The sequence below is a fragment of the Mustela putorius genome, unplaced genomic scaffold (genome assembly GCF_011764305.1).
Source record: "Mustela putorius furo isolate JIRA1106 unplaced genomic scaffold, ASM1176430v1.1 tig00003987_pilon_pilon_pilon, whole genome shotgun sequence".
Lineage (NCBI taxonomy): Eukaryota > Metazoa > Chordata > Mammalia > Carnivora > Mustelidae > Mustela > Mustela putorius.
In genome coordinates, this window is record NW_025422126.1 from 4,053,444 (window position 1) to 4,080,262 (window position 26,819).

The window sequence follows — 26,819 nt, forward strand, 5'->3', positions numbered from 1 at the left end:
CCAGGGTCCTGGGATCGAGTCCCACATCGGGCTCTCTGCTCGGCAGGGAGCCTGCTTCTCCATCTCTCTCTGCCTGCCTCTCTCCCTGCTTGTGATCTCTGTCAAATAAATAAATAAAATCTTAAAAAAAAAAATTACAGGGGCACTTGAGTGGCTCAGTCAGTTAGGCATCCAACTCTTGATTTTAGCTTAGGTCACTGTCTCTGGGTCCTGGGATTGAGCCCCACATTGCCTCTGTGCTCGGTGGGGAATCTCCTTGACGATTCTCTCTCACTTTCCCTCTTTCCCTCTGCCCCTCCCCCTGCTCATGTTCTCCCTCTCTCTAATAAATAAATAAATGTTTTTAAAAAAAAATTTTTTTAATTACAGAAGGGCCAATGAGCCAGAAAACAAATCAACAGAAACTATCCACTCTGAAGAACACAGATTATTATCAAACAGTATAACATATGCAAATCCTTGGAACCCAAAAAGGAAAGAAGAGAAATGGAGCAAAAAAAAAATATTTGAAGAAATAAATAATGGTCCAAAATTTCTCAGGTTTGTTGAAAAACATCACGTATGGATCCCAAAAGTTCAGTGAACCACCAGCATGATAATTACAGAAATACCACATTAGTCACATCACACTTTCCAGAATTCAATATCCTGCAAAAATTACCTTCCAAAAATTAGTGTCAATTTTCAGAGAAGTAAAAGCTAAGAGAATTGTCACCAAAACTCACTAGAATCGCTGAAGAAGTTCTTCAGCCCAAAAGGAAATGATACCATCCTTTCTGATGGAGGCATAATACTCCACGGTATATATGGACCATATCTTCTTTATCCATTCTTCCATTGAAGGGCATCTTGGTTCTTTCCACAGTTTGGCGACTGGGGCCATTGCTGCTATGAACATCGGGGTACAGATGGCCCTTCTTTGCACTACACCTATATCTTTGGGGTAAATACCCAGTGGTGCAATTGCAGATTCATAGGATAGCTCTATTTTTAATTTCTTAAGGAACCTCCATACTGTTTTCCAAAGTGGCTGTGCCAACCTGCATTCCCACCAACCTGCATATCCTCTCCAACACTTGCTGTTTACAAGTTTGGCTCATTGATTTTGGCTATTCTAACTAGTGTAAGGTGGTATCTCAATGTGGTTTTGATTTGAATCTCCCTCATGGCTAATGATGATGAATATTTTTTCATATGTCTGTTATCCATTTGTATGTCTTCTTTGGAGAATCCCATAACATTATTTTAAAATTTCTAAAATTAAGAAACCTACTGGGTACTTAATGAAAGCAAGGAAAAAAGTGTTCTCTATCATGCAACAAACATTTGCTTATAAAACTCAAAATCAGGGGGCGCCTGGGTGGCTCAGTGGGTTAAAGCCTCTGCCTTTGGCTCAGGTCATGATCCCAGGGTCCTGGGATCGGGCCCCGCATCGGGCTCTCTGCTCAGCAGGGAGCCTGCTTCCTCCTCTCCCTCTGCCTGCTTCTCTGCCTACCTGTGATCTCTATCTGTCAAATAAAGAAATAAAATCTTAAAAAAAAAAAAACAACTCAAAATCAGTGTATTAGTATATAACACATTGTAATTAGAATATTTGTATTATATCTTGTACAGCACTACAGGCAAGCTAATATTAGTGAAGAAGAATTAATAATGTATATTGCACATTAAATATATCCAATTGAAATATTAAAACAAAAACACTTTATATAAATAAAACTACTGCAAAAATTTTTTTTAAATTTTAGAAAAAAAGGAAATGATGCCAGACAGAAACTCAAAACTATGTTACTGGTCTGGGGAAAGAAAGAAAAGTTAAAATTGGTAAGTAAATATAAAAGACTTTTTTCTATGTCTTAATCTCTTCAAAAGATAATCAAAAGATTAAAGCAAAACTAATCTCATATTATGAAGTTTATAAAGTATGCAGCACAAAGTCTGGGATGAAGTAATTAGAATTGGACTTCTTGCAAGTGCCTTAGGTAGAAAGGTTTAATATATCTAAGTATACAGTGATAAATTAAAGATGCATGGTGTAACACCTAGAACAACCACTTGAAAAACAGAAAGAGGTACAGCTAAAAATGCAAGAGAAGAAAAGGCAGCATTAAAAAATATTCAACTTGCTCAATACAGCTAAGGAAACTATTACATAAAATACCTCTACAGCAAAACAGAAAACAATTCCCCCATGAAAGAAGTTGGCTTATAATGCAAAATACATTTTACCACAGAAACATTTCAAAATAGGACTATATTTAAAAATTTTTATTTAAAATATTTGAAAATATGACTATAATGTAAAGCCTTTGGATAAAGTGAGCTAAAATAAAACTTGAGGCTGGAGAGAAATCTAACCACTTAATATGTGTACTTGTTTCAGAATAAAAAAAAAATCCACAACGCAGAAAGAAACACAGTAGTACACAGAGCCTGTTTCCCCAACTCTGAACTATAATCAGCTGAAGATCTGTCATTCTAAGAAAAGAAGTTTATAAATCAAGTATTCTTAAATTTGTACATACTAGAAATAAACTGCAAAGTCTGTTAATATAAAAATACATAAAAAAACTTCACTAAAAATTAATTAAAAGCCAAATTTTTAGCAATTCTGAATCACCTAATTTTAGTCTTCAGAGTAGGTAAAATTAACGTGACTCAAAATTCAAAACATAAAAAAATGTTATGTAATAAAAAGTCTCTGCCTCTTGCCCCCATTCTCCAACCACCAAAGAGGGAAAAACAAGTACCACTAAAATATAATCAAGAAGTATAACTCTCCCAGTTGTTTCCTGTGGAATCACAGACATGGTAAAACTTTTCCTAACACCAGAAATAACATTTTCTTTTTGAACTGGGATTATGTCAAATTTCACAAAACAGAAAACATCTGGATGACAAGAGATGTGAATGCAAAAAAGTAAATAAATAAATAAAATAAAACGGAATTTTAAAATAAAGCATACCAAGGAATACTGTGAAGACAAAATAAGATGAAATAAAACTATCAGCTAAGGTTCTTCTATTCAGTCCTGACCAACACATGACAGGAAATCTGCAGCAATGGAACAAAAGACGAGGTTACAAGTTTCTGTGCCTAGTTCCCAAATTAGTCACTGAAGAATGGACAGCACAAACCATACTTAGAAACTAACTCCTGCTTATGCATCACATCATTCCTGAAGGCTGACACCAATAAAACAGAATGGGATTTGTGAAATTCAAATGAACATTCAAAAAATTTACAAAGAAAAACATAAACTTACCACCACAGGCTTCCTCAAGTACTTTATATTTTCAAGACTGAACTGCCAATCCTCAATTATTAAGGGGCAAATTATTCAGCCAGGAGTAATTCTAGCTCTTATTTCTCCTTCACTACTTATTAATGCTTTCACCTGAGAAGTAAAAGAAGTTCAGCAAAACCACAACTGCCTGGAGGGTCCTTGGGCCACCATTTCTCTAAATTATCAGAAAACCGTAAATGGTTAGATTTTTAACCACTCCTGTGTTGCTAAGAGGAGAATATTAAGAGGCCACTGGCCTATTGGGCCATTACCTACGGCAAATATAAAAACCTACTCCTGACCTATGCCTCTGAATTCAAAAGAAATTAGTAGGAGGGCATACAAGTGTTTTCTAAGGAATTCCTTATTCCAGCTTTATCTTTCACAATTAAACCCCAACACATTTTTTACACTTTTATGGGAAACACTAGAAGTAACTTAGAAATTGGTCCCTATGGCAAAAAGGGCAAAACAGTAATGTGGAAAAAGCCATATCACTGCCACCAAAAACTTATTTCTTGCTGGCAAAGACCACCTCTCCAAGAATATAATCATATTCCCAGCCTCCTTTGCAACTAGGCACGCAGAGGCAGATGAACCAAACTCAGCCAATAAGATATAAAGTCAAGTCTATTCAGATAATTTCTGGTAGAAATTATCTTCTCAGAGGAAAGAGGAGAAGAAGAGAGGGAAAGTTCGCATTAAAGATAAACTGCCCTTCCCTCCTCTTCCTCCACTAACACTATTGTATAAGATCATCATGCTTGGAATTGCAGAAGTCATACAGCAATAATGAGAAGAATCATAACCAACACACAGAAAAATAGACGGTACCAAGGACTACTGAACTTAGTGAAGGAAATTCTTAATATTACTTGAATAATTTATCTTTAAGGCTCATTGCATTTTTAACTCACCAGGTAACTCTTTAGGGGATAAGTCAGTCACAGACCATAATTCTGAATTGGTATTCTGAATTACTTAACATAATCACAATCCACGAAAGACAATTATCATATGATCTCTCTGATATGAGGAAGTTGAGATGCAATGTTGGGGGTTTGAGGGGTAGGAAAAGAATAAATGAAACAAGATGGGATCGGGAGGGAGACAAACCATAAAAGACTCTTAATCTCATAAAACAAACTGAGAGTTGGTAGGGGGGAGCAGTTATAGACATTGAGGAAGGTATGTGCTATGGTGAGTGCTGTGAAGTGTGTAAACCTGGCTATTCACAGACCTGTACCCCTGGGGCTAATAGATTATATGTTAATAAAAAAATTAAAATGTATAAAAAAATAATAATCACAATCCACATGCATTCACTGAGCATCTATTATGTCACTATACAAAAGAGCTTTTATATGCATTACTTTGTTTCAATTACCAAAATAATCCCATAAGATATTATAATTATTACCATTTTACAAATAAGAGAATGAGGCTCAGAGAAGTTTAAGTGACTTGTGGTGATTTAAGGTCAAAGTCACACAGTTAATAAGAGATTAAGACTAGGATCCATACCCCAGTTGCATGCCTCTTAAGCTAGCGCTCTGTTCAAGTCTATAAATCTATAAATCATTAAACAACTTCTTCTGCAGTGGTTTGCAATAGCCATTCCAACCAAATCTTCATATTTTAGGAGCACATAAGGATCTATGAACAATGGCTTATGAGTTCATAAACCATTAAAGAGCAATAGGAAAAGGTATTGTTAAAACCCTTACTCTTGGGACGCCTGGGTGGCTCAGTTGGTTAAGCAGCTGCCTTCGGCTCAGGTCATGATCCCAGCGTCCTGGGATCGAGTCCCACATCAGGCTCCTTGCTCGGCGGGGAGCCTGCTTCTCCCTCTGCCTCTGCCTGCCATTCTGTCTGCCTGTGCTCGCTCTCTCCCCTCTCTCTCTCTGATAAATAAATAAAATTTAAAAAAAAAAAAAAAAAAAAAGCTCTGCTGATAACTTTAAAAAAAAACCCTTACTCTTTCAAGTAGGCATTGGTCTGTGATAAAAAGTTTTAGTAAACAGATTCTTTCAAACTGTATTTCCCTATTTCCTCCTCTGCCTAGTTTGTACCTCCTACTCTTAGTATCCCTGCTCCAGAACTGATCATAATGTAGAAGTATATATTTAAAATGTAAATTCATTTAGTCAGTTAAAATTCCATGTTGTCCTTTCATTTTAAAATCAGGTAATCTTTTTTTTTCCTTTCATTCAAAGAAATGTTAAATGCAGTCCTATTTGATCTTTTTCCATGCAGTCCTATTTTTAAAAAGTTCTCCCCTCATGATTATATCATTTTAAGTTCTCATCTGAAAGAATACTGGGGCACCTGGGTGACTCAGTCAGCTAAGCATCCAACTCTTGATTTTGGTTCAGATCATGATCTCAGGGTTGTGAGATCAAGCCCTGAATCAGGCTCCATGCCCAGCTTAAGATTTTCCCTCTCCCGGAAACATATGAGACTCTTTATCATAGGAAACAAACTGAGGGTTGCTGGAGGGGAGGCGGGTAGGGGGATGTGGGTACTGGGTGAGGGCATGTAATGTAATGAGCACTGGGTATTATGTAAGACTGATTAATCACTGAATTCTACCTCTGTAACTTAAAAAAAAAAGTTCTCTTTCTCCCTCTCCCCCTCCCTCCTTCTAAAAAATAAATTTTAAAATTTTTTTTAAAAAGGAAGAACACTGAATTGAGAAGCAATTTACAATTTTAAAAGACCCAGGTCCAGTATCTGATTAGCTATTTCCAGTTTTCATCATATCAAAAACACTAATTCCAAGACACATTATATTCCACTAAGAAAAAATGCTGCCAACTAAATTGATACAAAACCCTACCACTTACAATTTTTATTTACACTTATTGAAAGAGTGCTTTTAAACTTATTTAGTCAGATTTTTTAGGATATATTACTCTTGTGCATAATTTTAAAAAGATAAACTGATGCATAAACTGGTCACAATCAGGAGTCAAGCTCTTCTGAACCACTGTTCTGAATCAATCATTGATACCTGTATTTTTCCACACAATATCATCCTCTGCACCATCAAAAGCCCAGCTGACCCAACATTTGTATTCCAACCATTAACTCTGGGATTTTCTTTCAAGTTTGCCAATAGGTATTCAAGTTCTATGCGTGAAGAGACACTGACAACTACATCAAAGCCAAAACCAACTCTGGATGTATCTGGATTTCAGAAGAATGTAAAAACAAAAACAAAAAAACTGTGCTTCTTAGAATTAATGAAACATAAAAACCTCCACTGTTACCTTGAATAAGACAACATCCCTCTTCCTAGGCTCTAATTTCCACTAACAATAGCAGCTACCAATGCTGAAGATCTACCATGCTCAGCATTTCATGTATCTCATTTAACTTTTACAAAAAAAGCAAAAAAGGTAGGTACCAACCTTATTTTACATATATGAAATATGAGGCTCACAGAACCTTAGTAACTTGTCCAAGATTACCCTACTAATAAGCGGCAGAGTTGGGTTTCAATCTCTGGTCTACCTTCAAAGTCCTTATCCTTTCTACTGCTTCAGTAACTCAAAATTTAATGCGTGTCTGAATCACTTCAGGTGATTCTTACAGAGTGGGAAAAATTTAGCAAATACTGTATATATTTGCAAATCAAATAACTTACATATATATACATATACATATACATATAGAACTCTTATAATGCAATAAGACAAATAACCCAATTTAAAAATGGGCAAAAGATCTGAACAGACATTTCTCCAAAGAAGATATACAAATGGCTAATAAACACATGACAAAATGCTCAATATCACAGACTATTAGAGAAATGCAAATAAAAGCCACAACAATACCACTTCACACCCTTTAGGATGGCTAAAACCAAAAGACAGACAATAATAAGCATCAGCAATGATGTAGAAAAACTGGAACCTTCATAACATGACTGCTAGTGGGAATATAAAATGGTGGAGCCACTTTGGAAATCAGTTTGAAAGTTCCTCAAAAAGTTAAACAGAGTTACCATATTACCCAGCAATTCCACTACCAGATTCATACTCAAGATAAATGAAAACGTAAGTCCACACAAAAATTTGTACATGAATGTTCAAGGGAACATTATTCATAACAGCCAAAAAATTATCAACTGATAAGCAGGTTATTAAATGTGGTGGTACATCCATCCAACAAAGTATTATTCAGCAATAAAGAGGAATGAAGTACTGATGCTGTAACACGGATGAACCTTGAAAATATTATGCTAAGTAAAACCAGTCACAGAAGACCACACACTGTATTATTTCATTTTTACAGAGTCCATTTCTATAGAAAAGGAAAGTAATTGCTTAAGGCTAGAGAAAATTATGGAAGTGATTGCTAATCAGTACAGAGTTTCTTTTTGGGGAAGCAAAATGTTCTCAGGTTTAAGTGTTGATAGTCATACAATCCCATGAATATATTAAAAACTTTAAATAGGTTAATTGCATGGTATATGAATTATATATCAATACAATATAACTTTTTTAAAAAACAGTCTAGACCAGATTACTTCTAAGGTTCCCTTCTAGACATAACAGTCTCTGAGACAATGAAAAAATTCTCAGAGCATCCATAAATAGTCAAGAATCCAATCCCCGGTGAGTCCCACAAACTTACAGTTTATAGAAGGTAACATATAGTACAGTAATTCCTCACTTGAGGTCACTAGACCTCCAGGTTTCTACAAAGAAAAGACAGGTGCTTTTTAAGCTTGTTTCCATTTTTCAGAACATCTGTGAGAAACCATACACTCAGCCTTCTCTGAGGTAAAGTTTCAAGTATCTTTGCCTTTGTCTGGACTCATGTCAGTAGTTTTAAAATACTGATTCAAAGCTGATTGACAGCCTGATGTATGAAAAATTAAAAGAAAGAAAAATTATTAGTTAAAATGTACTATTTGATAGGCAAAATGTTTCAAGAAATGGGACTTATGATGATTTCCTTGATTAAAAGCTTGGATAATACAGAGAGATAGGATAATGCACTAGACTAGAAATTAGAGAAATAGCATTTTTTTCTCAGTATGATTCACTTCATCTCACTGTGCCTCAGTTTCCATTTTCATTGACAAACATGACAGTGTTCAACTGACTCTAAAATTCTATGGTTTTTCCAAATTATATAATGACCTAAAAATGTCTGCTAAGAAGGTAGTTCTTTATACTCAAGATCCCTGCAAAGAACTTTCTTTATTGACTCTACTTAGTACATCATAAGAATAAACAATATGAAATATATAATATTAATAAATAATATATAAGCTGTAGTATTTAGAAATTTACACATGGTTTTAGAAAGCAAAGAGAGAAAAAATAATAATAAAAAACTAAAAAGAAAGTAAAGTTTCCTTGTCTATTGCTGACAACAAAAGTCAACAGGAAACACTTCAGTATAAAATCTCCCTAAAGCATGGAATGTCCCTGATTAACAACAAATGAGTTATCTTTCATTCTCATATTTTACTCCCAACACACCAGCTTCCAAATACATCTCTGGAAAAAATGAACTGAAGCAGGGGAGGAGAGCAAAGGAAAAATACTGTATCATAACTGGTTTCCTCCCTTCAAAATTCCAGAAGATGAGAAGGGGGGAAGGAAGTGGAAACCAGCCATAACCCAGCATGAAATTGTCTATTTACAGCTTAATACACTACATCTCCTATTACATCTCCTACTTACAGCTTAATAATTATTGTGGTCTTTTAATTTTTCGCTCTTTTTAAAGTAATAAAAAATTTTTCTCTGCCTACTAGTAATTTCTTTATATTAAGAAAAGCTATTTGCACTTTTTTTGAGTGAATTCACACTAACTTAAATTGAGCATAATACTGGTTGAGGCATCGGTGAGAAAGACTACTATTTGTGGGGAGGAAGGGGATGGGACTCTCAAATAAAGAAAAGCAAAGGCACCTGGCTGGTTCAGTCCGTAGAGCACGCAACTCTTGATTTCCAGGTTTTGATTCAAGTACCACACTGCGGGTATAAAGTACTTTAAAAAAAGGTGGGGGGGGTGGGGACAACAAGCAAGATCTTTTACAAGATAATACATATAAAAACTTCAAGTTCAGAAATTGCTAATGAATTTTTTTTTAAGATTTTATTTATTTATTTGATAGATAGGGATCACATGTAGGCACAGAGGCGGGCAGATAGAGAGAGAAGAAGAAGCAGGCTCCCACTGAGCAGAGAGCCCGATATGGGGTTCAATCCCAGGACCCTGGGATCATGACCTGAGCTGAAGGCAGAGCCTTCAACCCACTGAGCCACCCAGGAGGCCCTTGCTAATGAATTTTTAAATGTCATTCTACTTGCTAGGACAGACCAGAAAAGCCAAACTACCCCCTTTCTCAAGCAACTAAAGTTATTATGAATAACAAGTGTATGCAATTTTCAACTTCCAATTCAATATTATCATTGAAAAAAAAAATCAGAAACATAAATTCACCTATTAGGAGGTAATACGGTATTCTGATCACAACTATATAGGAGTGAAGGAATTCACTGAAATAACTTAATATAGGGGCACCTGAATGGGTCAATGGGTTACAGCCTCTGCCTTCCACTCTGGTCATGGTCCTGGTGTCCTGGGATCAAGCCCCACATCGGGCTCTCTGCTCGGCCAGGAACCTGCTTCCTCCCCTCTCTCTCTGCCTGCCTCTCTGCCTACTTGTGATCTCTGTCTGTCAAAGAAATAAATAAAATCTTAAAAAAAAAAAAAAAGAATTTAATATAAAAGAAGAACGTATATCATTTGAATAAAGAATCTACTAATTCTTGGAACACCAACAATCTATGTATTTATATATTATATGTAAATATATATACTCAACATCAAATAGTACAGTATGTTTTCAAGTGCCCACATGAATCAAAGTATAACACAAGCCCAAAAGACAATACGCTAGCACAAACAGAACAATAAAACACTTCACCTAAAAACAAGTAAGGTACACTTAAATATAACCAGTTACATTCACTAAACAATTTTGCCAGCCTAAACAAAGGGTACAGACACAAAACTGAATTAAGACTTACCCCCTGACTTCAAGGAATTCACCTGAGGGGCGAAGCCAAAAGCGTGTGCAAAATCAAAATCCTCTGAGATCACAGAGATCAACAAACTTGCAAACTTAGTGGCAACCAGAATTTGCCAAGTGAAAAAGTGGGAGGAAGGGTATTAACGGGCAAAGAGAATGGTGTATTTAAAGGAATGAATGTACAGAGCACAATTAGATAACCAGAAGTCCTGAGTGGCCAAGGCAAGGCGAATAAGAAGGAAGGATGAATAAGCATGAAATGGCAGTTATTACAACAGGAAAGGAAGCTTGTGGCTAGGTTACAGAGCGTTATATATACTACAACAAGGTGTGTAGTCTTTATCTAGGAGGACACAGAGAACACAGGACATAATAAACAATGTTTTTAGAAAGCTAACTGGTGGGGCGCCTGGGTGGCTCCATCGGTTAAGCGTCTGCCTTCAGCTCAGGTAATGATCTCAGGGTCCTGAGATTGAGCCCATGTCAGACTCCCTGCTAAGCAGGTAGTCTGCTTATCCCTCTCCCTCTGCTACTTCCCCCTGCTCCTGCATGTGCACACTCTCTCTCAAATAAATAAAATCTTAAAAAAAGAAAATGAAAGGAAAGAAAGCTAACTGGTGACAATGTGGAAGACAGACTTTAAAAAAGAGATTGAGGGGTAGAAGATATGAGAACACTACTGCAATAGTTGGGATATTCTTGCAATAAGGCAAGTGAAATGTGATGGGATCAGCAATACTACAAACAAATAAATAACAGGAGCAGAACAACCTATATCAATTTAGCAGTGATCATGTGTCCCCATACCTGACCATAAGCTCTGGTACTAAGGTATAGGCATAGGCAGTAAGGGAAAAAAAGAAAAGAATGTAAACAATAAGTCTTTAGAAGATATAATCACAGGGTTTAATGACCACTGACCTTCCATACCCAGAGAAGCCTAACTTGCTAATTTGGCCTTACAAAACTGCTTCCAAAAATTTATTACTTTCTTCATCTAGAGAGTGCTACTACAGTACCGTATTTCACTTAATAGATGTTTAAAACTTGATTTTTTTTTTTTTTAAGATTTTATTTATTTATCTGACAGGGGTCACAAGTAGGCAGAGAGGCAGGCAGACGTGGCGGGGGTGCGGGGAGAAGCAGGCTCCCCCCTGAGCAGAGAGCTAGATGCGGGGCTTGATCCCAGAACCCTGAGGTCATGACCTGAGCCAAAGGGAGAGGCTTAACCCACTGAGCCACCCAGGTGCCCCTAAAACTTATTTTTTTTTTAAGATTTTATTTTTATTTATTTAACAGAGATCACAAGCAGACAGAGAGGCAGGCAGAGAGAGAGAGAAGGGGAAGCACACTCCCTGCTGAGCAGAGACCCCAATGCGGGGCTCGATCTCGGGACCCTGGGATCATGACCAAAGCTGAAGGCAGAGGCTTAACCCACTGAGCCACCCAGGTGCCCCTAAAACTTAATTTTTAACCTTACAAAGAGCTTCAGGTATTTTGCACAGGAATTATTTAAGTCTAAAAATTCCCCTGTGGCCACATGAAAAACAAAAGGAAACTAATGCAGAATTAAAATAGAATACTTCCCAGTGAGAAAACAATGATCTTAGTATATTCAAGTTTGGATAAGCCTACATTTATATGCCCTAGTTAGAAACCCTGAACAGACAGGAGAAATAGTTATAAGTAGTACCTAAATTAAATATGGGGCAGGAAAAATGGAGCTCTTTAAACTAAAATGTTTGGGCTCCAAACAATTCAACTATCCAAACACAAAATTTTATTATAACAACACACAGATCATATTATTCATGAAGTCAACATGAGGTCATGCACCACAGGAGAAATAGGCAACAGATAAAGCTTATAGACCCAATGCCAATTTGATAAATGTGTTACTAAAGGGAAATAAGAATTGTAGCCACTCTGTTTCAACATGCAACTTATCTTCTATCCTTTATAAAAATATATTTGTTGAGCTGTCAATTTGTATTACAGGATTGTTAAAACAGTGGTGTTTCTTTCAGTAAAATGAGTCATGCTTCCCTCTATAAAGATACTGATTTTCACAATGCTGGCAAGATGGCTTATTTATTTAGAATTGTCTTAATTACGAATACAGGTAACTTTAATGACAAAATATGATAAACATATTTCCCACTAAATTTAATGTTCAAAGACAGAATTGTATTTGTCATGTTCTGACAAATAGTGTCAGCATACAATAGTCTGAGGTTGACAGGCTCACCCCCAGATATTAACTATTAACCAGAGGTGTCAGTTTAAAAATCTCTGTGAAATCATTAAGGTCAGTAAATGTTACAATTCAGTGGAAAGATTATTTAAATAAGAATTTTTACTTTAATAATTATAATTTAATATTTTTTTTAAAGATTTTATTTTATTTATTTGACAGAGAGAAATCACAAGTAGATGGAGAGGCAGGCAGAGAGAGAGAGAGAGAGAGGGAAGCAGGCTCTCTGCTGAGCAGAGAGCCCGATGCGGGACTCGATCCCAGGACTCTGAGATCATGACCTGAGCCGAAGGCAGCGGCTTAACCCACTGAGCCACCCAGGCGCCCCTATAATTTAATAATTTTTAAGAGCCTTGTTTTTTCATGATAGTATGTGTAGATTATAGGTTCCACCACTAAAGGAAAAAAAAAAGTTTGTATTGCATTAGTTCCAGTTATAATTCCTAGCTGAGTCAAAGCTCTAACAGCATTAAAGCAGGAAATCCAAAAGGAAATTCCATCATCAGTTCCTGGGGCTTGGTAACTCAATGGTTCTTTGAAACAAAGATATAAAAGTTCTTATACTATTTATTATAACCTTACCTCATATCTTCAAGTAAATCACATTCTGCTTGATGTTTGGCTTGAAGTTTTGTCATCTGCTCAACTTGAGTGTTTTTCAGTTCTTGTGTAACTTTCACCTAAAATATACCATATATTATGAAGGCCTTAACTGCAATTTTAAAAACAAAGTCATTACTTAAGCAAAATACTTAATTGTTGTCAGAATATATACCTCTTGCTCATTTCTCCCCTACAGAATATATACCTCTTGCTCGTTTCTACCGTAAAGGCCATAAATCCATTACTAGTTACCTAATTTTGTTTCCTGAGGACACAATGAGAAATCTAGCCAAATATCCTGAAAGAGGGTAAATGAAAGTAAAAGAGTATAAAAATTACAGATTAAAGAAATGCAAAATAAACACCAGTCATTCCTTTTCATGCACAAGCTTAATACATATGTAGTAGTCTTCTCAGAGGTTTTTTTTTTAATTTCTTCCAAAAAAGATTCAAAGACCTCAACCACCAGGAGAGGTGAGCTGAGTATAGATGGCAGACGTGAGTATAGGAATGTCTAATATATAATGGCCAAAATTTACACAATCATGAAATTATATGCATAAATTGACTACATAAATCATCCCATAATGGCTGCAAGAAAGCACAGTCTCGGGATGCCAGCTCGCTGACAGCGCATCAAATCACAATCTCTTTCTCACAAAGGAGAAAGCAAAAGTGACCTTCCAGCATATGCAGTGCTTTTAAGCCACCCCAGCAAGCCGGTCCCCGTGGCGGCTCCACTTCAAACAGAACAGCAAATGCAAGCTGTCCAGTGCCTCGCCAGCCAGGCCCGGACCCCAGGGTTCCAGGTTTCAGTGGGCCTGGAATCCCTGCCGCCGCCGCGGAGAGGGGCTAAGCGGGAGGGGTGGAGGTACATGTGTGAAAGAAAAAAGAGTCACTTAACTGGAGAAACACGGATTAAGAAAGAGAAAAAGAAGAAGCAGACGCGAGCGAGTTAGGCATTCAGCAAATGTTTGCCCACGAGGGGAGGACAGAACAGCATTCTCCACCCAATGCCCAGGGTAGACACTCAGTAACCATCTGCAGAATTAAAAAGACAAGGACACAGCCTCAGCCCTTGAGAACGCTGGGGAAGAGGGCAGCGAAACAGTTCTCGAAGGGCGCAGCGGGGGGAGCCGCTGACACGCCGAGAGCACCCGTCACTCCCACCCCAAGCCCAGATCGCGGTGCACACGCCACGCACCGCCCGGCTCTCGCTCTCCGGGGACAGCACCAGCCTCCTGGCCCCCTAGCTGGAGGGGCGGGGCAGGACTAGGGGTGTGGGGGGAAGGCTTAATTTCTTGTTTTCCCCTGGGGTGGGGGGCGGTGACTAGTCTAACTTCTTTTCGGCCGCCCCGTGGGAAAGGCAGGCCGAACCTTACCGCTAGGCTGGAAACAAATTCCCTGAAAATGATCAAATGGGCAAGGGTGGCGACAAGCAGCCGGAGGGCTCAAACCTGGCGCAGACTAAACAATCACACAAGCACAGGCTCAGAAGCTGCAGGGGCTCCCCGCCTCCCCTCGGTGCAGCCCCGAGAATGCACTTTGCAGCGAGCAGCACTGCCATGCGCGCGCACACATACAAATGCACACCCGAAACTCCTGTGAAATGTATGGGGGTCTCCCGTGCGATGGAAGGAAGCAGCCCCTTCGTCGGAAAGACACCTCATCCGCGTGGCCCCCGACTGAAGCCAGCGGCAACTCGGTGACAAGCCCGAGACGACGGCGGTCACGGCCCCTTGCGGAAAGGGGGAGGGGGCGCCCCAGCAGCGTCCCTTGTACACATCCCTCCCAAACCGCAAAAGCCCCCCAACTGCACCCTCACCTTCCTCGGCGGCGGCTGCATGATGCTTAAGGGACATCAATCCTCCCCCCGACGGCGGCGTCAGCTCGGACGAGGAGATGGGGGGCCGTGAGGAGGGGAGGCCCGGCAAGCGTGTGTATGTGTGTGTGCGTGTGCAAGGAGAGCCTGAGAACGAGGACTCGCCCGGCAGGGAGCAAGGCAAGGCCGGCAGGCGGCTGGAGGACTCAGGTCGGACCGCGAGTGTGAAGAGAAGGAGGAGGAGCGCCGGGAAGGCCTGGGGCTCCGGCGGCCCGGGGGGTGTGTGAGGGAAGGAGGCGGAGACCGCGAGGAGGCGGGAGCCCAGGAGCTGGGGCGCAGGGTCTCCGAGCTCGCCGAAAGGCTTTCGAGCAGCAGCGTTGTCCCGTTCCCCGCCCGCCCGCGCCGCAGCTCCTCGCAGACGCGGCCTCCCGCCCCCACTCAAGCAGCCCAGCCCTCGCTGGGCCCAACGCCCCCGCCCGGCCCGGGAAGGTGGAAGGCGGTGCCGCGCTCTCGGCTTCGGCTCCTCCACTCGGGCCGCGGGAATTTCCGGCCCCACCGTGTGGCGCAGCGCCCCGCTCCGGCAGCAGAGGGGACAACACAGTCCAAAGCGGGGTTCCAGGGGCTGGGCCACGCTGGAGGGAGGGAGCGTGGCCGCGGCGCGGGGCTTCGGATCTCGGCGTGGGGGAACTAACGGATCGATCGGCGAATAGGAGGGGTAGAAACGCTAGAGGAGCGCGAAAATCCCCCCGTTGTCTCCGAGAGTGGCACGTTCCAAACGCCTCCAGTCCTCCCTCCCCCACACCCAGAGCCAGACGGGGGCTTCACGCGCGCCTTCCCGCCAGGCGACCGGGCGCGCGCCTCCGATCGGGGCCGCGCACGTGGGCGGTAGAGGGCTCTGCGCCGACGCACGCGCACAAGCCGCCCCCGCCTCCTGCCGGCTTTTGGGCTGCAGTGCTTTTGTGTGTGTCTGTGTGTTGGGGTGAGGGGACGACATTCAGAGTGAAGTTTTTACTGTACGCGAAGGGTAGCATGCTTGTGACAGCAGGAGAGTTCCACTTCTTTCCGGTCTTCCAATACCTTCTCTGGCGAGCGAATGCGCTGGCCAGATAGCCAAGCGTGAGGGGGCGAGCATCGACAAGTTCTTCCTCAGCGGGCCACAGGTGCCCACTGCTGCGGTGCCGGGCAGGGGGAATATCTCGTGGCCTCGCAGAGAAGAAAACGGCTCTCTGCTACAGGGCATTCTCGTCAAAGAGCTCGGATTCTGTGCTGGAGGGGAACCGTGAGGTCCTTAAGATCAGAATCCCCAATTCACAGATGGAGAGGCTAGTGCCCATAGGAGATATTTTTCACACAGCAAGACTAGACTCTGCGTCACGAAGGGTTCTGTGGGTCATAAAACAAAACAAAACAAAACAAAAAACATGTGCAGATGATAACCATGAAGAAAAGTAGAGGAGGCAGCAAGGGCAACAGAGGAAGCTCTTGTCTGGGAGTCAGGACTTCTGGGTGTCAGTCCACTCTGTGCCTCTGACTGAGATCTGCCTTCCTCTGTCACTGGGGCTGTTCATCCGGGCAGCCCCCTCCACCTACGTTCCCGCCCTGTTCAGACAGGGGTTTCAGCCTCCCTTGGGGGTCCTTAGAAAAACGAAAATACCTCTTCCAGAGCTACGTGGATGTGCGGAGGGTGAGCTAGATCGCCTCACGGTTTTATCAGAAGCTGGGGTCCCAGACAACTGTTCTCAGAAGCGTAGTCAGGCAAAAGAAGAAAGTCACTGAGGTCTGGAGAGATCCAAGTATACTGGCTGAGGCCACAAGTGGCCAGAAATTGGGAAGATGGGACTCGAATCCAGGTTGTTCACCTCAGATTACTTAGATTCTTGTACAGGAAGGTGATAGAATCAGAGTTATGCATGAGTCAAGTTGTAGGAACTAGGAGATCAGGCTTTTTTTTTTTTTTTTTTTTTCTAGTTTCCTTCAGGCTATTCAAAAGTCAGCCCTTCACCAGAGCCCACAGTCACTATCAGGGAAGGCCTGGGGCAATGGAGCCAGGTGGGCAGAGGCATAGCTCCCTGACAGCTGTGGGACCCCAGACCTGAAGCCCAAGGTAGCCAGACGGGGCTCCAGTCTCACTTTCAGCACCAGTCCATGGTGAGGCCTTGAGCTGATCAGTTTGACGCTTCCAGTGTTTATTTTCTAACTTGTAAATTGGGGACATAATACCAGCCCTGCAGGCTTGTTGTATTAAATGGAATTTCTTCTAACACAAGGCCTGGTACATAGTCAGTGCTCAATGAATGTGTATAGATTCATCATTCATTCAAAAAATATTTGCTAAGATCCTGCTTTGTGCCAAGCCTTGTGGCAGACACTGGGGATACAAAAGTTAGCAAGACAATCCGCCTCAGCCTTCAGCAAGGCTGAGTTCCAGACCAGCCATTCCGTGAGTGACACTGGGTTCGTCGGGGAGGGGTAACAGTGCTTGTCCAGATGCAGTGTTATGCCACAGAAGGTGCTCAACAAAGATTTGCTGGATCTTAGTCCTGGTGCAACTAGTCTGGCTCAGAGATTAGCTTCCCATCACTTCTCTTTTCCTAGAGTGGAGGATTAGGTATAAAATTGCTAGATGTGGGGAGATTTGGGATCCAGCCTCTCTATTGATAAGCTGGGACTTCTCTGGGTCTTGGTCCCCAACTATGGAATAAAGTAAGTGAATGAGCCTGGAACTTAGTAGGCTCTTCAATGATGAAGTACAACCCTGGGTCTCGATTTTGTGGGTTTAGGAGGGCATCTTCCACCTGATTTGCCCTTATTCTAAAAGCAGGAATGGCATAAACTTTATGGGATGACTTCCTTTGGGGATAGGATTAAAAAGCTAAGGGGCAACATAAAATGACCTGCTAACTGCTTTTTCAGAAATATGTTTGTTGGTTTGTTGTAAATGTGTTTAACATTGACTAAGTGCCTTTCCCAAACTCTAAACTTCCATATTACTTCTCTGAGCTAATCTTCACTATAATCCTGAGAAACCGTTATTTTATTCATTTTACATATGAGGAACTGGAGGCTCAGTGAAAGATAAGTAACTTGCCCTGAAGTGATGGATTTGGGACCAGAATCCAGTTCTCCTATTTGCCTCTTGCTCAAAGGAATTGAGAGAGTTCACCCAGAAAAAAAGCAGACTCAAGGGGTGCCTGGGTGGCTCAGTGGGTTAAACCTCTGCCTTCGGCTCAGGTCATGATCTCAGGGTCCTGGGATCGAGTCCCGAGTTGGGTTTTCTGCTCATCAGGGAGCCTGCTTCTCTCTCTCTCTCTCTCTCTCTCTCTGCCTGCTGCTCTGCCTACTTGTGATCTCTTTCTCTGTCAAATAAATAAATAAAATCTTTTTTAAAAGGTAGGAACACCTGGGTGGCTCAGTGGGTTAAAGCCTCTGCCTTCGGCTCAGGTCATGATCTCAGGATCCTGGGATCGAGCCCCGCATCAGGCTCTCTGCTCGGCGGTGAGCCTGCTTCCTCCTCTCTCCCTCTCTGCCTGCCTCTCTGCCTACTTGTGATCTCTGTCTGGCTCTGTCAAATAAATAAATAAAATCTTAAAAAAAAAAAAAGCAGACTCAGGAGGATACAATCCCTATATTCCAAACTCTATAGGAAGGGGGAAAGGGATTTCTATGATTTATGTAAGCCTGCCTTAAAACATACTCCTTTGAACCAGGCTGGGAACTTCCAGAGCCTTGCTCCTGTAGTGCAGATAAGCACTGTGTTACCAGACATAAAATCTCTTGAAATTCTTTGTGGTAATGCCCAGAGCTGTCCTTTGGCCACATAGCAGCATGCATTATGGCCCCAGAGACAGACTGGGGATAGGTCTCAGTTGCATCAAAGGAAGAAGGTTTTCCAGGCAGATCTGCCCCTAGAGGAGGTGAGCTCCCCGATCCCTGGGGCAGTGCAAGTAGCTGTTGGCTCCTTTCCACCAAGGAGGCCACAGATGCGATTCTTACCCCTGGAAGGAATATAACAGCTATCATTTATTTTGCCTCTTCTATGTGTCAGGTATTGAAGCAGGCATGTTATTTACATTATTTCTAAGCTTTACAACTTCGCATGATACATAACACCCCATTTCATGGATTTCACAGACTGAGGATCAGAAGCTAAATGACCAGCCCAAGGTCATACAGCTAGGACAGGAGAGCCAGGCCTGGCCCCTGGCCCCTGGCTCCTCCTGGTCTGAAGCTATGCTCTTTCCTCCAGGGTGCATTCTGCTATACAACCTTCCAGAAGGAAAGTGATTCTAAATTTAAGTGATTAAAAGCTGGCCTAGAACAGGCATATGAGTAGGCATTGGAAGATGAACTATTCCAGTATTCCACAGGGCTCCCAGGAGAAACTCTGGGGATTTGAAGTGTACAGCAGCCCTTGAGCATGACTAGAATGTGAACAGCATCCCACCACTGTTCAGAGTGGCCACCTGGTACAGACTGGCACTCCATCCAAGAGAAGGTGGCCACCATCCCATATGCCCATACTGTACCAGGTCGCCTCTCACCATCGCTGTTGCTAGGGTTCACAGCCCTCTCTAATCTCTAATTCCCTTGCCTGCTCTGTCATTATCCCCCACTCACATTGGCTCAGACTGCTCAGGAATACCTGTTAGCTCACCCAGAGGCTAGCTATTCCCTGTTGGAGCCCCAGTGAGACTACCAGGCTGTACTGCTGCCAATAATGCAGTCTGTGGACCTCACTCCCATTCACCTCCCTACTACCCTAGTCACCTTTCTCCCTGTACTTCCACTCACCACCCCCCTCCTCAGACACAGAATAGCTTTTGCTCCTTGGGGAGCTAATCTCCTCAACACAGTCCTCTAAGAAACCTGGTATGGGAGCAGCTCTCAAGACAGAGCATCACAGGGACGCCTGGGTGGCTCAGTTGGTTAAGCAGCTGCCTTTGGCTCAGGTCATGATCCCAGCGTCCTGGGATCGAGTCCCACATTGGGCTCCTTGCTCAGTGGGGAGCCTGCTTCTCCCTCTGACTCTGCCTTCCACTGTGTCTGCCTGTGCTCGCTCTTGCTCGCTCTCTCTCTGACAAATAAATAAAATCTAAAAAAAAAAAAAAAAAAAAAAAAAGACAGAGCATCACAGCCCACTCAAATGAAGCTTCAAGGTTAGTGACCAGCAGAAGAGCGCAGCAGCTCTCTCTAGAACACGAAGTGAGTTTGTGGCAGAACTAGACCTTGGATTCTATCAACAAGTCCCCCTTTCTGGGCTCAGTCATGGGCAGGTTTCTGGGATAAGACCCAGGCCCTGCACTCCAGGAACTCCCAATCTCAACACATGGACTAAAGGTAGTAGCCGTGAGTCCCAAACATGCAGGGTCAGGAGAGTCATAGGGACCCAGATTCCACCAGGTGGTAGCAGGGGCGTAAGGCCAGAGGTAGGTTCCTAAGAGGCAGGCACTCGGACAGGGAATTATCTGGGCAGCTGGTGCCAGGGAGTGTTAGAGCTTGGGTGGGGGTGAGGGACAGCCAGTCCCAGGGCTATAGTAGGAGCTGACCGTCACATGGGTTTGATATCACGAAGGAGGAAACCAAGGTCTTTGCCAGGCACTTGCTGAATGTGACCTTTTTGGCACAGCTACGTAATCTATAAAGAACTGAGGAGCTACGTAAGCTAGTGACTGCCCATCCTGGGACAGACACATCAGGGAAGGTTGAATGACTGTCTATGTGGGACACCAACAAGGGCCTTCCCATTGCGAGCTGCATGGTGATCACAACTCTGGGAAACTTGGACTGATAGGTAAAATAGTCAGGTTTGGGAGGAGGAGGATTGACATCACAGGGACTTCGGGTCAGGTAAACCTGGGTTAGGTGTTTGGTTCCTCTTCCGCCTGGCTTTGGGTTCCTGACCAAGTTCTGAAATCTCTTTTCAGCTGAGTTCCCTTGTCCTTAAAAGGCAAATGATGACTTTTTGCAGGGTTGTGGTGGGAATTAAATGGGAATGTTTGGGTAAAATGCCTGCAACCGTGCTGGCCCACCAATGTGAGCTTCCTTTGTATATGCATGTGTTTTCCTTCAGTTTCCCTTCATTTTGTTTTCATTTTATTTGTAAATGTAAAAAACAAAACACAAAAAGAGGAATTCCCATGGGAGGGTGTTGAGCTCAACTCTAGTCCCAGTTTTACCCCTGACTCATCGCAAAGACCCGGGAAGTCCCAGACCTCCTTCCACCTTCGTTTCCTCATCTGGAACACAGGGACTTCCACCAGGGAGTTTCTTCAGGGCCCAACCTGAAGGCTTGAGATGCTACCCCTTTGAGAGTCCCTTCTGTGTTGAGGACCCCCCCAGGCTGAGCGTAGGAAAGGAGTGGAGATGGGGGTCAGGCAGTGACCAGGGGAAGGAGATGGGAGTTGTAGGGGAGGGACAGCAGCACGAGGAGGCAATAGCTCTTCAACCCCATTGCCCTGGCCAATGAAACGGGCAGGCCCCACTCAGCTTGGGAAGCCTGCCACCTATTTTCCCACAGCCTGCCCAGTTAATGCCAAAACAAAACACACTTGTGTGCTCCCTGCTGGAGGGCAGTGAGCCAAAATGAGTGTCCTGGAGGCCTGGCAGATGCCCTGGCATCCTGCCTCTCCTCCCTGGGCACCCACCCTTCCCCTGTCTGCAACATATCCACACACCCGTGGCCTGTGGCCTGTGGCCTGTGGCCTGTGGGAACTGAGCTCCGCCCTCAGCCAAAACTGGCCCAGGCTGCAGAGAGGAGCTTCCCCAGGACCTGTCCTCCCTCGTCTCATTTTCAGGGCTCCTAAGTGGACATGCCAACACCTAAACCTGCCTGTCTTTCCAGTCCAGCTTTGGCCCTGAGATGTGATCTAATTCTAACCATGCTGCTGTGGGCAGAGGACGTGGCATCAGAAGCTGGGAGCTGCTGTCAGTCGCTACGGGAGGGAATTCCCTGGCTCAGGAAAGCTCTTCCAGAGGAAGGGAGCAGGTGGTGCGTCTCCCCGAAGAGACAGACACCGCCAACGCTATAGGCAGTGCCAGTCCTGGGGTAAGAATCATCACATCCACCACCCCCGCCTTCTCTCTGATGCTTGTCTACACTGGGTACAGTAATAATAATAGCTTATACTTTATAATAGCTACTATGTATCAGCATTCACATAAATTATTTAACTCTCACAACAACTTTGAAGTAGGTACTATTATTAGCCCCATTTTACCCTAAGGTCATATAGCTAATAAGTGGCAACCTGAGATTTCTACCCAGTTAATCATGTCCATGGTCTCCGCTGTTAACTGCTATGCCAATCAGTCATCAGAAGATGGTAGCCCTCCTAAAACCCAAGTCCAAACTCAGAATGGGGCAAAATGTTTGCACTAGTATCCTACAATCCTAACATTTACCCAGACTCACCTGAAGCTGGGGAATCACCTAGGGCTGCTTGTTTAAAACACAGGGCCTCCTCTGAGGATTCAGTAGGTTTGACATGGGAAGAGAAGCAGTGCCTGGCATGTGAAAATTGCCCCCCAAAAAGAGGGAGGTGTTATTAGATGAATGAATGCTCTGCCTTCTCTGAGTCTCCGTTCATCTTTAAAATGGGGTTTCAGTTCCCCACCCTGGCCCGTGTCTAAACGCTGCTGAGTGTTGAGCCTGTGTATCTGTACCAGCTTTGCTTGGGTCTGAGGAGTTGTTTACAAGCACACCCACTAGCTCCTAATAATAGCTGTAATAACAATAGCTAACATTTCTCACATGCTTATGAGGTACCAGGCACAGCTCTGATGGCTTTGACTGTATTAACCCATTGATTCTCACAATACCCCACTATCTTGACTTTAAGGGTGGATAAACTGAGGCTCAGAGAGGATGAATAACTTGCCCATCATCACACAATTAGTAAGAAGCAGGACTTGAACCCAGGTGTCCCTACTCCAGTGTCCAGAGGCTAACTATTCTATCATAGTTTCTGGACTCCCCCAGCCCGCACAGTAGAGCAAATAGTTACTGCACCTGTCATGTTCAGGAAGGGAGGAATGGAAAATTCAACTAACAGAGACAAGATTTAGAATCCCCTCACTATTGTTTGAGTCTGAATAAGAAATTCCAAAGCGTGGAATCAAGGTTTTATAGTCATTCCACATGGGTAAGGCTGGCTCTGTCTGAACCAGGGGACCCCAGGAGGCTGCTCTGGAAGTGGGCCTTGAGGCATGGGAGGTAGATATTCCCAGGAGAGCAAACATCACAGGCTGAATGGACTGAGCCATGCCTGGGGACAGTCTGAGTATCCCAAAAAATGAGCCTACAAAGGTGGACTGCAGTCTTTGGTGTCCTGCTTGGGTATTTGCTCTAAATTTTGAAAAGATGTCTTCCTTTATGATGTTTATCACGTTCTGTAATAGGCATGTGTATTGCTCATCTCATCTATCCTATCAATGCTTCTTCCATCCCCACAGATCTCTGGAGGAGATCTTCTTTGTCACTGAATCCCCAGCACCTAGGACAAGGCACACTGGATGGCTGGATTTGAAAGCCTGAAGTCCCAAAAGTTTACAGCCATGGAACATTAAGTGTGGGCAGCCAGGTCAGTAGAAGCCTCAGGACAGCCACCTAAGGAAGGGTGTGCCTGAGGGCCACATGGGCCTGTCTTCTGTTCATATTCAGCCCTCTGACCTCACACACTGCACTGGGCCTGTGACCTTGCTGCTACTCCTCCCAGGTGGAGGTTTGTGAGTGTGTTGACCATGAACGACAGGATGGGCAGGTCTGAAAGACAAATAAGGGTCTTGGACTGGGTCACACTAACTCCATTGCCTTTCTTCCCTGCTTGTTGGGCACTCAGCTTGGGGGCATGGTTAAGAGCTCAGTCAAGTTTTAAGTCAGACTGACCCCTTTGAATCTTGGCTCTGCTACTTTCTAGCTATGTGGCCTTAACAGCACCATCTGGTGACTGCACACACCTCCCCAACATCATCTCACATAGGTCCTGTGGCCCTGGGCCCTGCTCTCAACCTCTTTGGGCCTCAGTCACTATGGAAGTTGGAATGGTTACCCTTGAGATCCCCATGGCTCTATCATTCTCCAGTTCTGTAAAAATCAAGACCAAATGGTGCTTTCTAAATGGTAACAAAATGAACGTAAAGGTGAAGCTTGCGGCAGCCAGAGAAACCTTCTCCAGCCCAACAATAATCGCAAAGAAATGACTGGATCAAGACCACAGTCACCATCCAGATATTGCATCTGGGCGACAATTTTTCAAGCATATCTAGAGATAGTTAATCTCTATTTTCACTAACCTCCCCTCACCCAGACCCTTGGCCCTACACTGTACCCTAGCAGGCTGGGAAGGTTGGGCCACATCACCAGGCCCTCTTGCCACCCGGCTTCCACTTGGGTTTGGACAATGAGAAGCAACAGGACACCTGAGAATGAGAGAAGAGGGAGATTGAGGGATTTCTCCCTCTGCTCCTGCCCTGCTTTGGTGCCTTCCCTACTCCCTTCTTGATCCCATTCCTGCCAGGCAGCCCTACTTCTCACTGGGCTCCAGTGACATGATTCCTGTCCCACTTTAAGTCCTGGTCCCTGGGTGGGTGCTCTGCCATCCTCCTGTTTGTTCCCTTCTCCTGCCCATGTTTCAGTATAGCCGATCCTTCAGTAACCTCCTCTTTGTTCCCTTCTCCTGCCCATGTCTCAGTATAGCCGATCCTTCAGTAAGTCTCTTCACTTGAAGCTGAGGGGTGAAATGCTTCCCTCAGGCCTGCTGATTAATATAAGGACCCTCCAGCTGAATCTGCCCATTTGGTTCAATTAGTTCAGCACATTTCCCAGAACAAAGAACAACCATCCTAGCCCATAAACAGCCCTCCCATGTACCCGCTCTAGGGAAGACAGAGCAACCTGGCTTCTTTGGGGGCCCCAGAGTCTGATTCTGACTTCCTGTCACTCCTAAAGAACACCTGTGGGCAGAGTCTGATGAGACAAAGGCACCTGCATCAAGGTAGCATTGACTGGCACGGAGAACCAAGATCACTGAATTAAACACGCCTCAAGACAGAGCATGGTTGCACCCCAGCTTCGGCAAGGTGGGTGTTGGGGCTGTGGGAAGCCAGGAACCTGCAGGCTTCCTAGAAGGCTGGGCAGGGCCTAGTCGGGAACTACAGGGTGCCAGAAAGGCAAGGAAAAGAGGGAGGAAAAGTTTAGCTAGGGAGGCAGTCGAACAAAGACTTGGCAGGAGGAAGTGGGCTTCCTGAGGGCAGGAGTGAGGGGCAGGGACTTGGTGGGGTACACAGTGGTCTGTGGCAGACTGTCCCTTGGCTTCCCTCAGAACATAGCCTCTCACCCTACCCTAGCCAGGATCAGGGCTCCTACTTTACCTCACAAGGAATCCCACCTTCCCCCAGGTTGGGCTGCCTGTCTGCCCAGCAGTTTCACTTCCCTTGTTAATGGCACCTGCCCAGACCACAGCCATAATAGAGCCCAGGTTTCAGTTCTCATTTCCTCCATACCTCTGCAGGCTCCTAAAAAGTTTCAATTTCTCAACAGGGGTTGGGCCTGACACTGACATAGTTACCGTCAGTGTTTTGTCACCGTCTCTCCCCCAACCCAGCTTCTCTGCCCTCCTAGCAACAAGAGCATGGCCTCTGATACGCTGTTTGACCGTGCACGCCTCTGCTCCAGACCCTTCTATAACTCCCCCTGTCCTACAAATTAAGCCCCATAATCTTAACATGACATTCCAGCCCCTCACCACAGGATTCCTGCCAGCCTACCTGACCTCCTTAACTTCACCATTTTAGACATGCTTTGTTCCCAACACAACATATATATACACATTTTTCCAGAACTCATCAAATTCTTTTAGCAACTTCATATTTCTGAATATGCTGTTCCCTCTGCTTTCAACCTTTCTGCCTTTTCTCTGCCTGATAAACTCAAATTTACTCTCCAAGCTGCTGCCACCCTCCCTAACCCTCCCCCAACCCCGCTCAAAAACTCTGCTTCCTCCTGCCATCAGATCAAAATTAATGCTCCTGTTCTGGACAGCCTTGTTCAGATCTTGATGACAACGTTAAGCTCCGACTGACTAGACTTCTATTTAGTCATGTTTTTTTTCTGAACTCCCCTTCCTTTCAAGTCTGGCTCAGCTGGACTGCTTTTTTGCTATGGGACCTTGTGCAAGTCACTTAACCTTCTCTAGAGTTCTCCCAAGCCCCCAGGCTGGGTTAGGTGCTCTCTGTTGAGAGTTTTTCAGTATCCGTATGTATGTTGATAATCATGATTCTGTAACTATCCCCCACCAGACTGAGTCCCTTGCTGACAAGGTAACAGGCCAGATTTCCTTCCAGCCAAATTGTCTCTTTATTCCTAATGCCCACCATCCCAGAAATACTTAGGGCACAGGCAAATTTAATCTCAAATCCATGTTTGCCACTAGGGAAACTGAACCCAAAGAGGCACAGAGATTTGCAAGGACGTGAACCAGCTTCAGGGCTTTTTCCTCTGCCCTCCCCCAAGTCCCTTGGCCAGCCTACTCTCCAGGGACCTCCCCTGGCCTGTGGCAAAACTCTGGACCAGAGAACGGGCTTGCAGGAGGCCTCACCTGTTGCTGTCACATGGGCTTTCAAGGGAGAAGCTGCCAGATGCTCAGTTTTACTTCCCTCCTGGCTGCAGAGCATTGAGAGCAACTGTCAGACCTCAGACACTTCCGCTGTACCACAGCCAGGCTTCCTTTTCACCCCTTCTGTAGGCAGCAAGCACACCAAGGCCACTGCCTCCATGCCAATTCCTGGGGAGTTCTG

At 43.8% G+C, this 26,819-nt stretch overlaps 1 protein-coding gene across 3 annotated transcripts in view; it reads right to left on the reverse strand.

The window, feature by feature from the left end:
* The window catches only part of FCHSD2 (FCH and double SH3 domains 2), a 295,400-nt gene extending 279,612 nt beyond the window's left edge, over positions 1–15,788 (reverse strand). Inside the window, exons 1-2 of one of the 3 annotated variants that reach the window (XM_045071387.1) lie at positions 15,030–15,788; positions 13,184–13,281 (exon numbers count right to left, since the gene is read on the reverse strand). In XM_045071387.1, coding sequence (XP_044927322.1) covers positions 13,184–13,281; positions 15,030–15,050 — 119 coding nt within the window. In that variant the 5' untranslated portion in view covers positions 15,051–15,788. Of the gene's footprint in view, positions 1–13,183; positions 13,282–13,376; positions 13,401–15,029 lie in introns of those variants that run through there. The other 2 variants (XM_045071388.1, XM_004768108.3) reach the window with 2 other exon arrangements.
* Between the last annotated feature and the right edge of the window lie 11,031 nt (positions 15,789–26,819).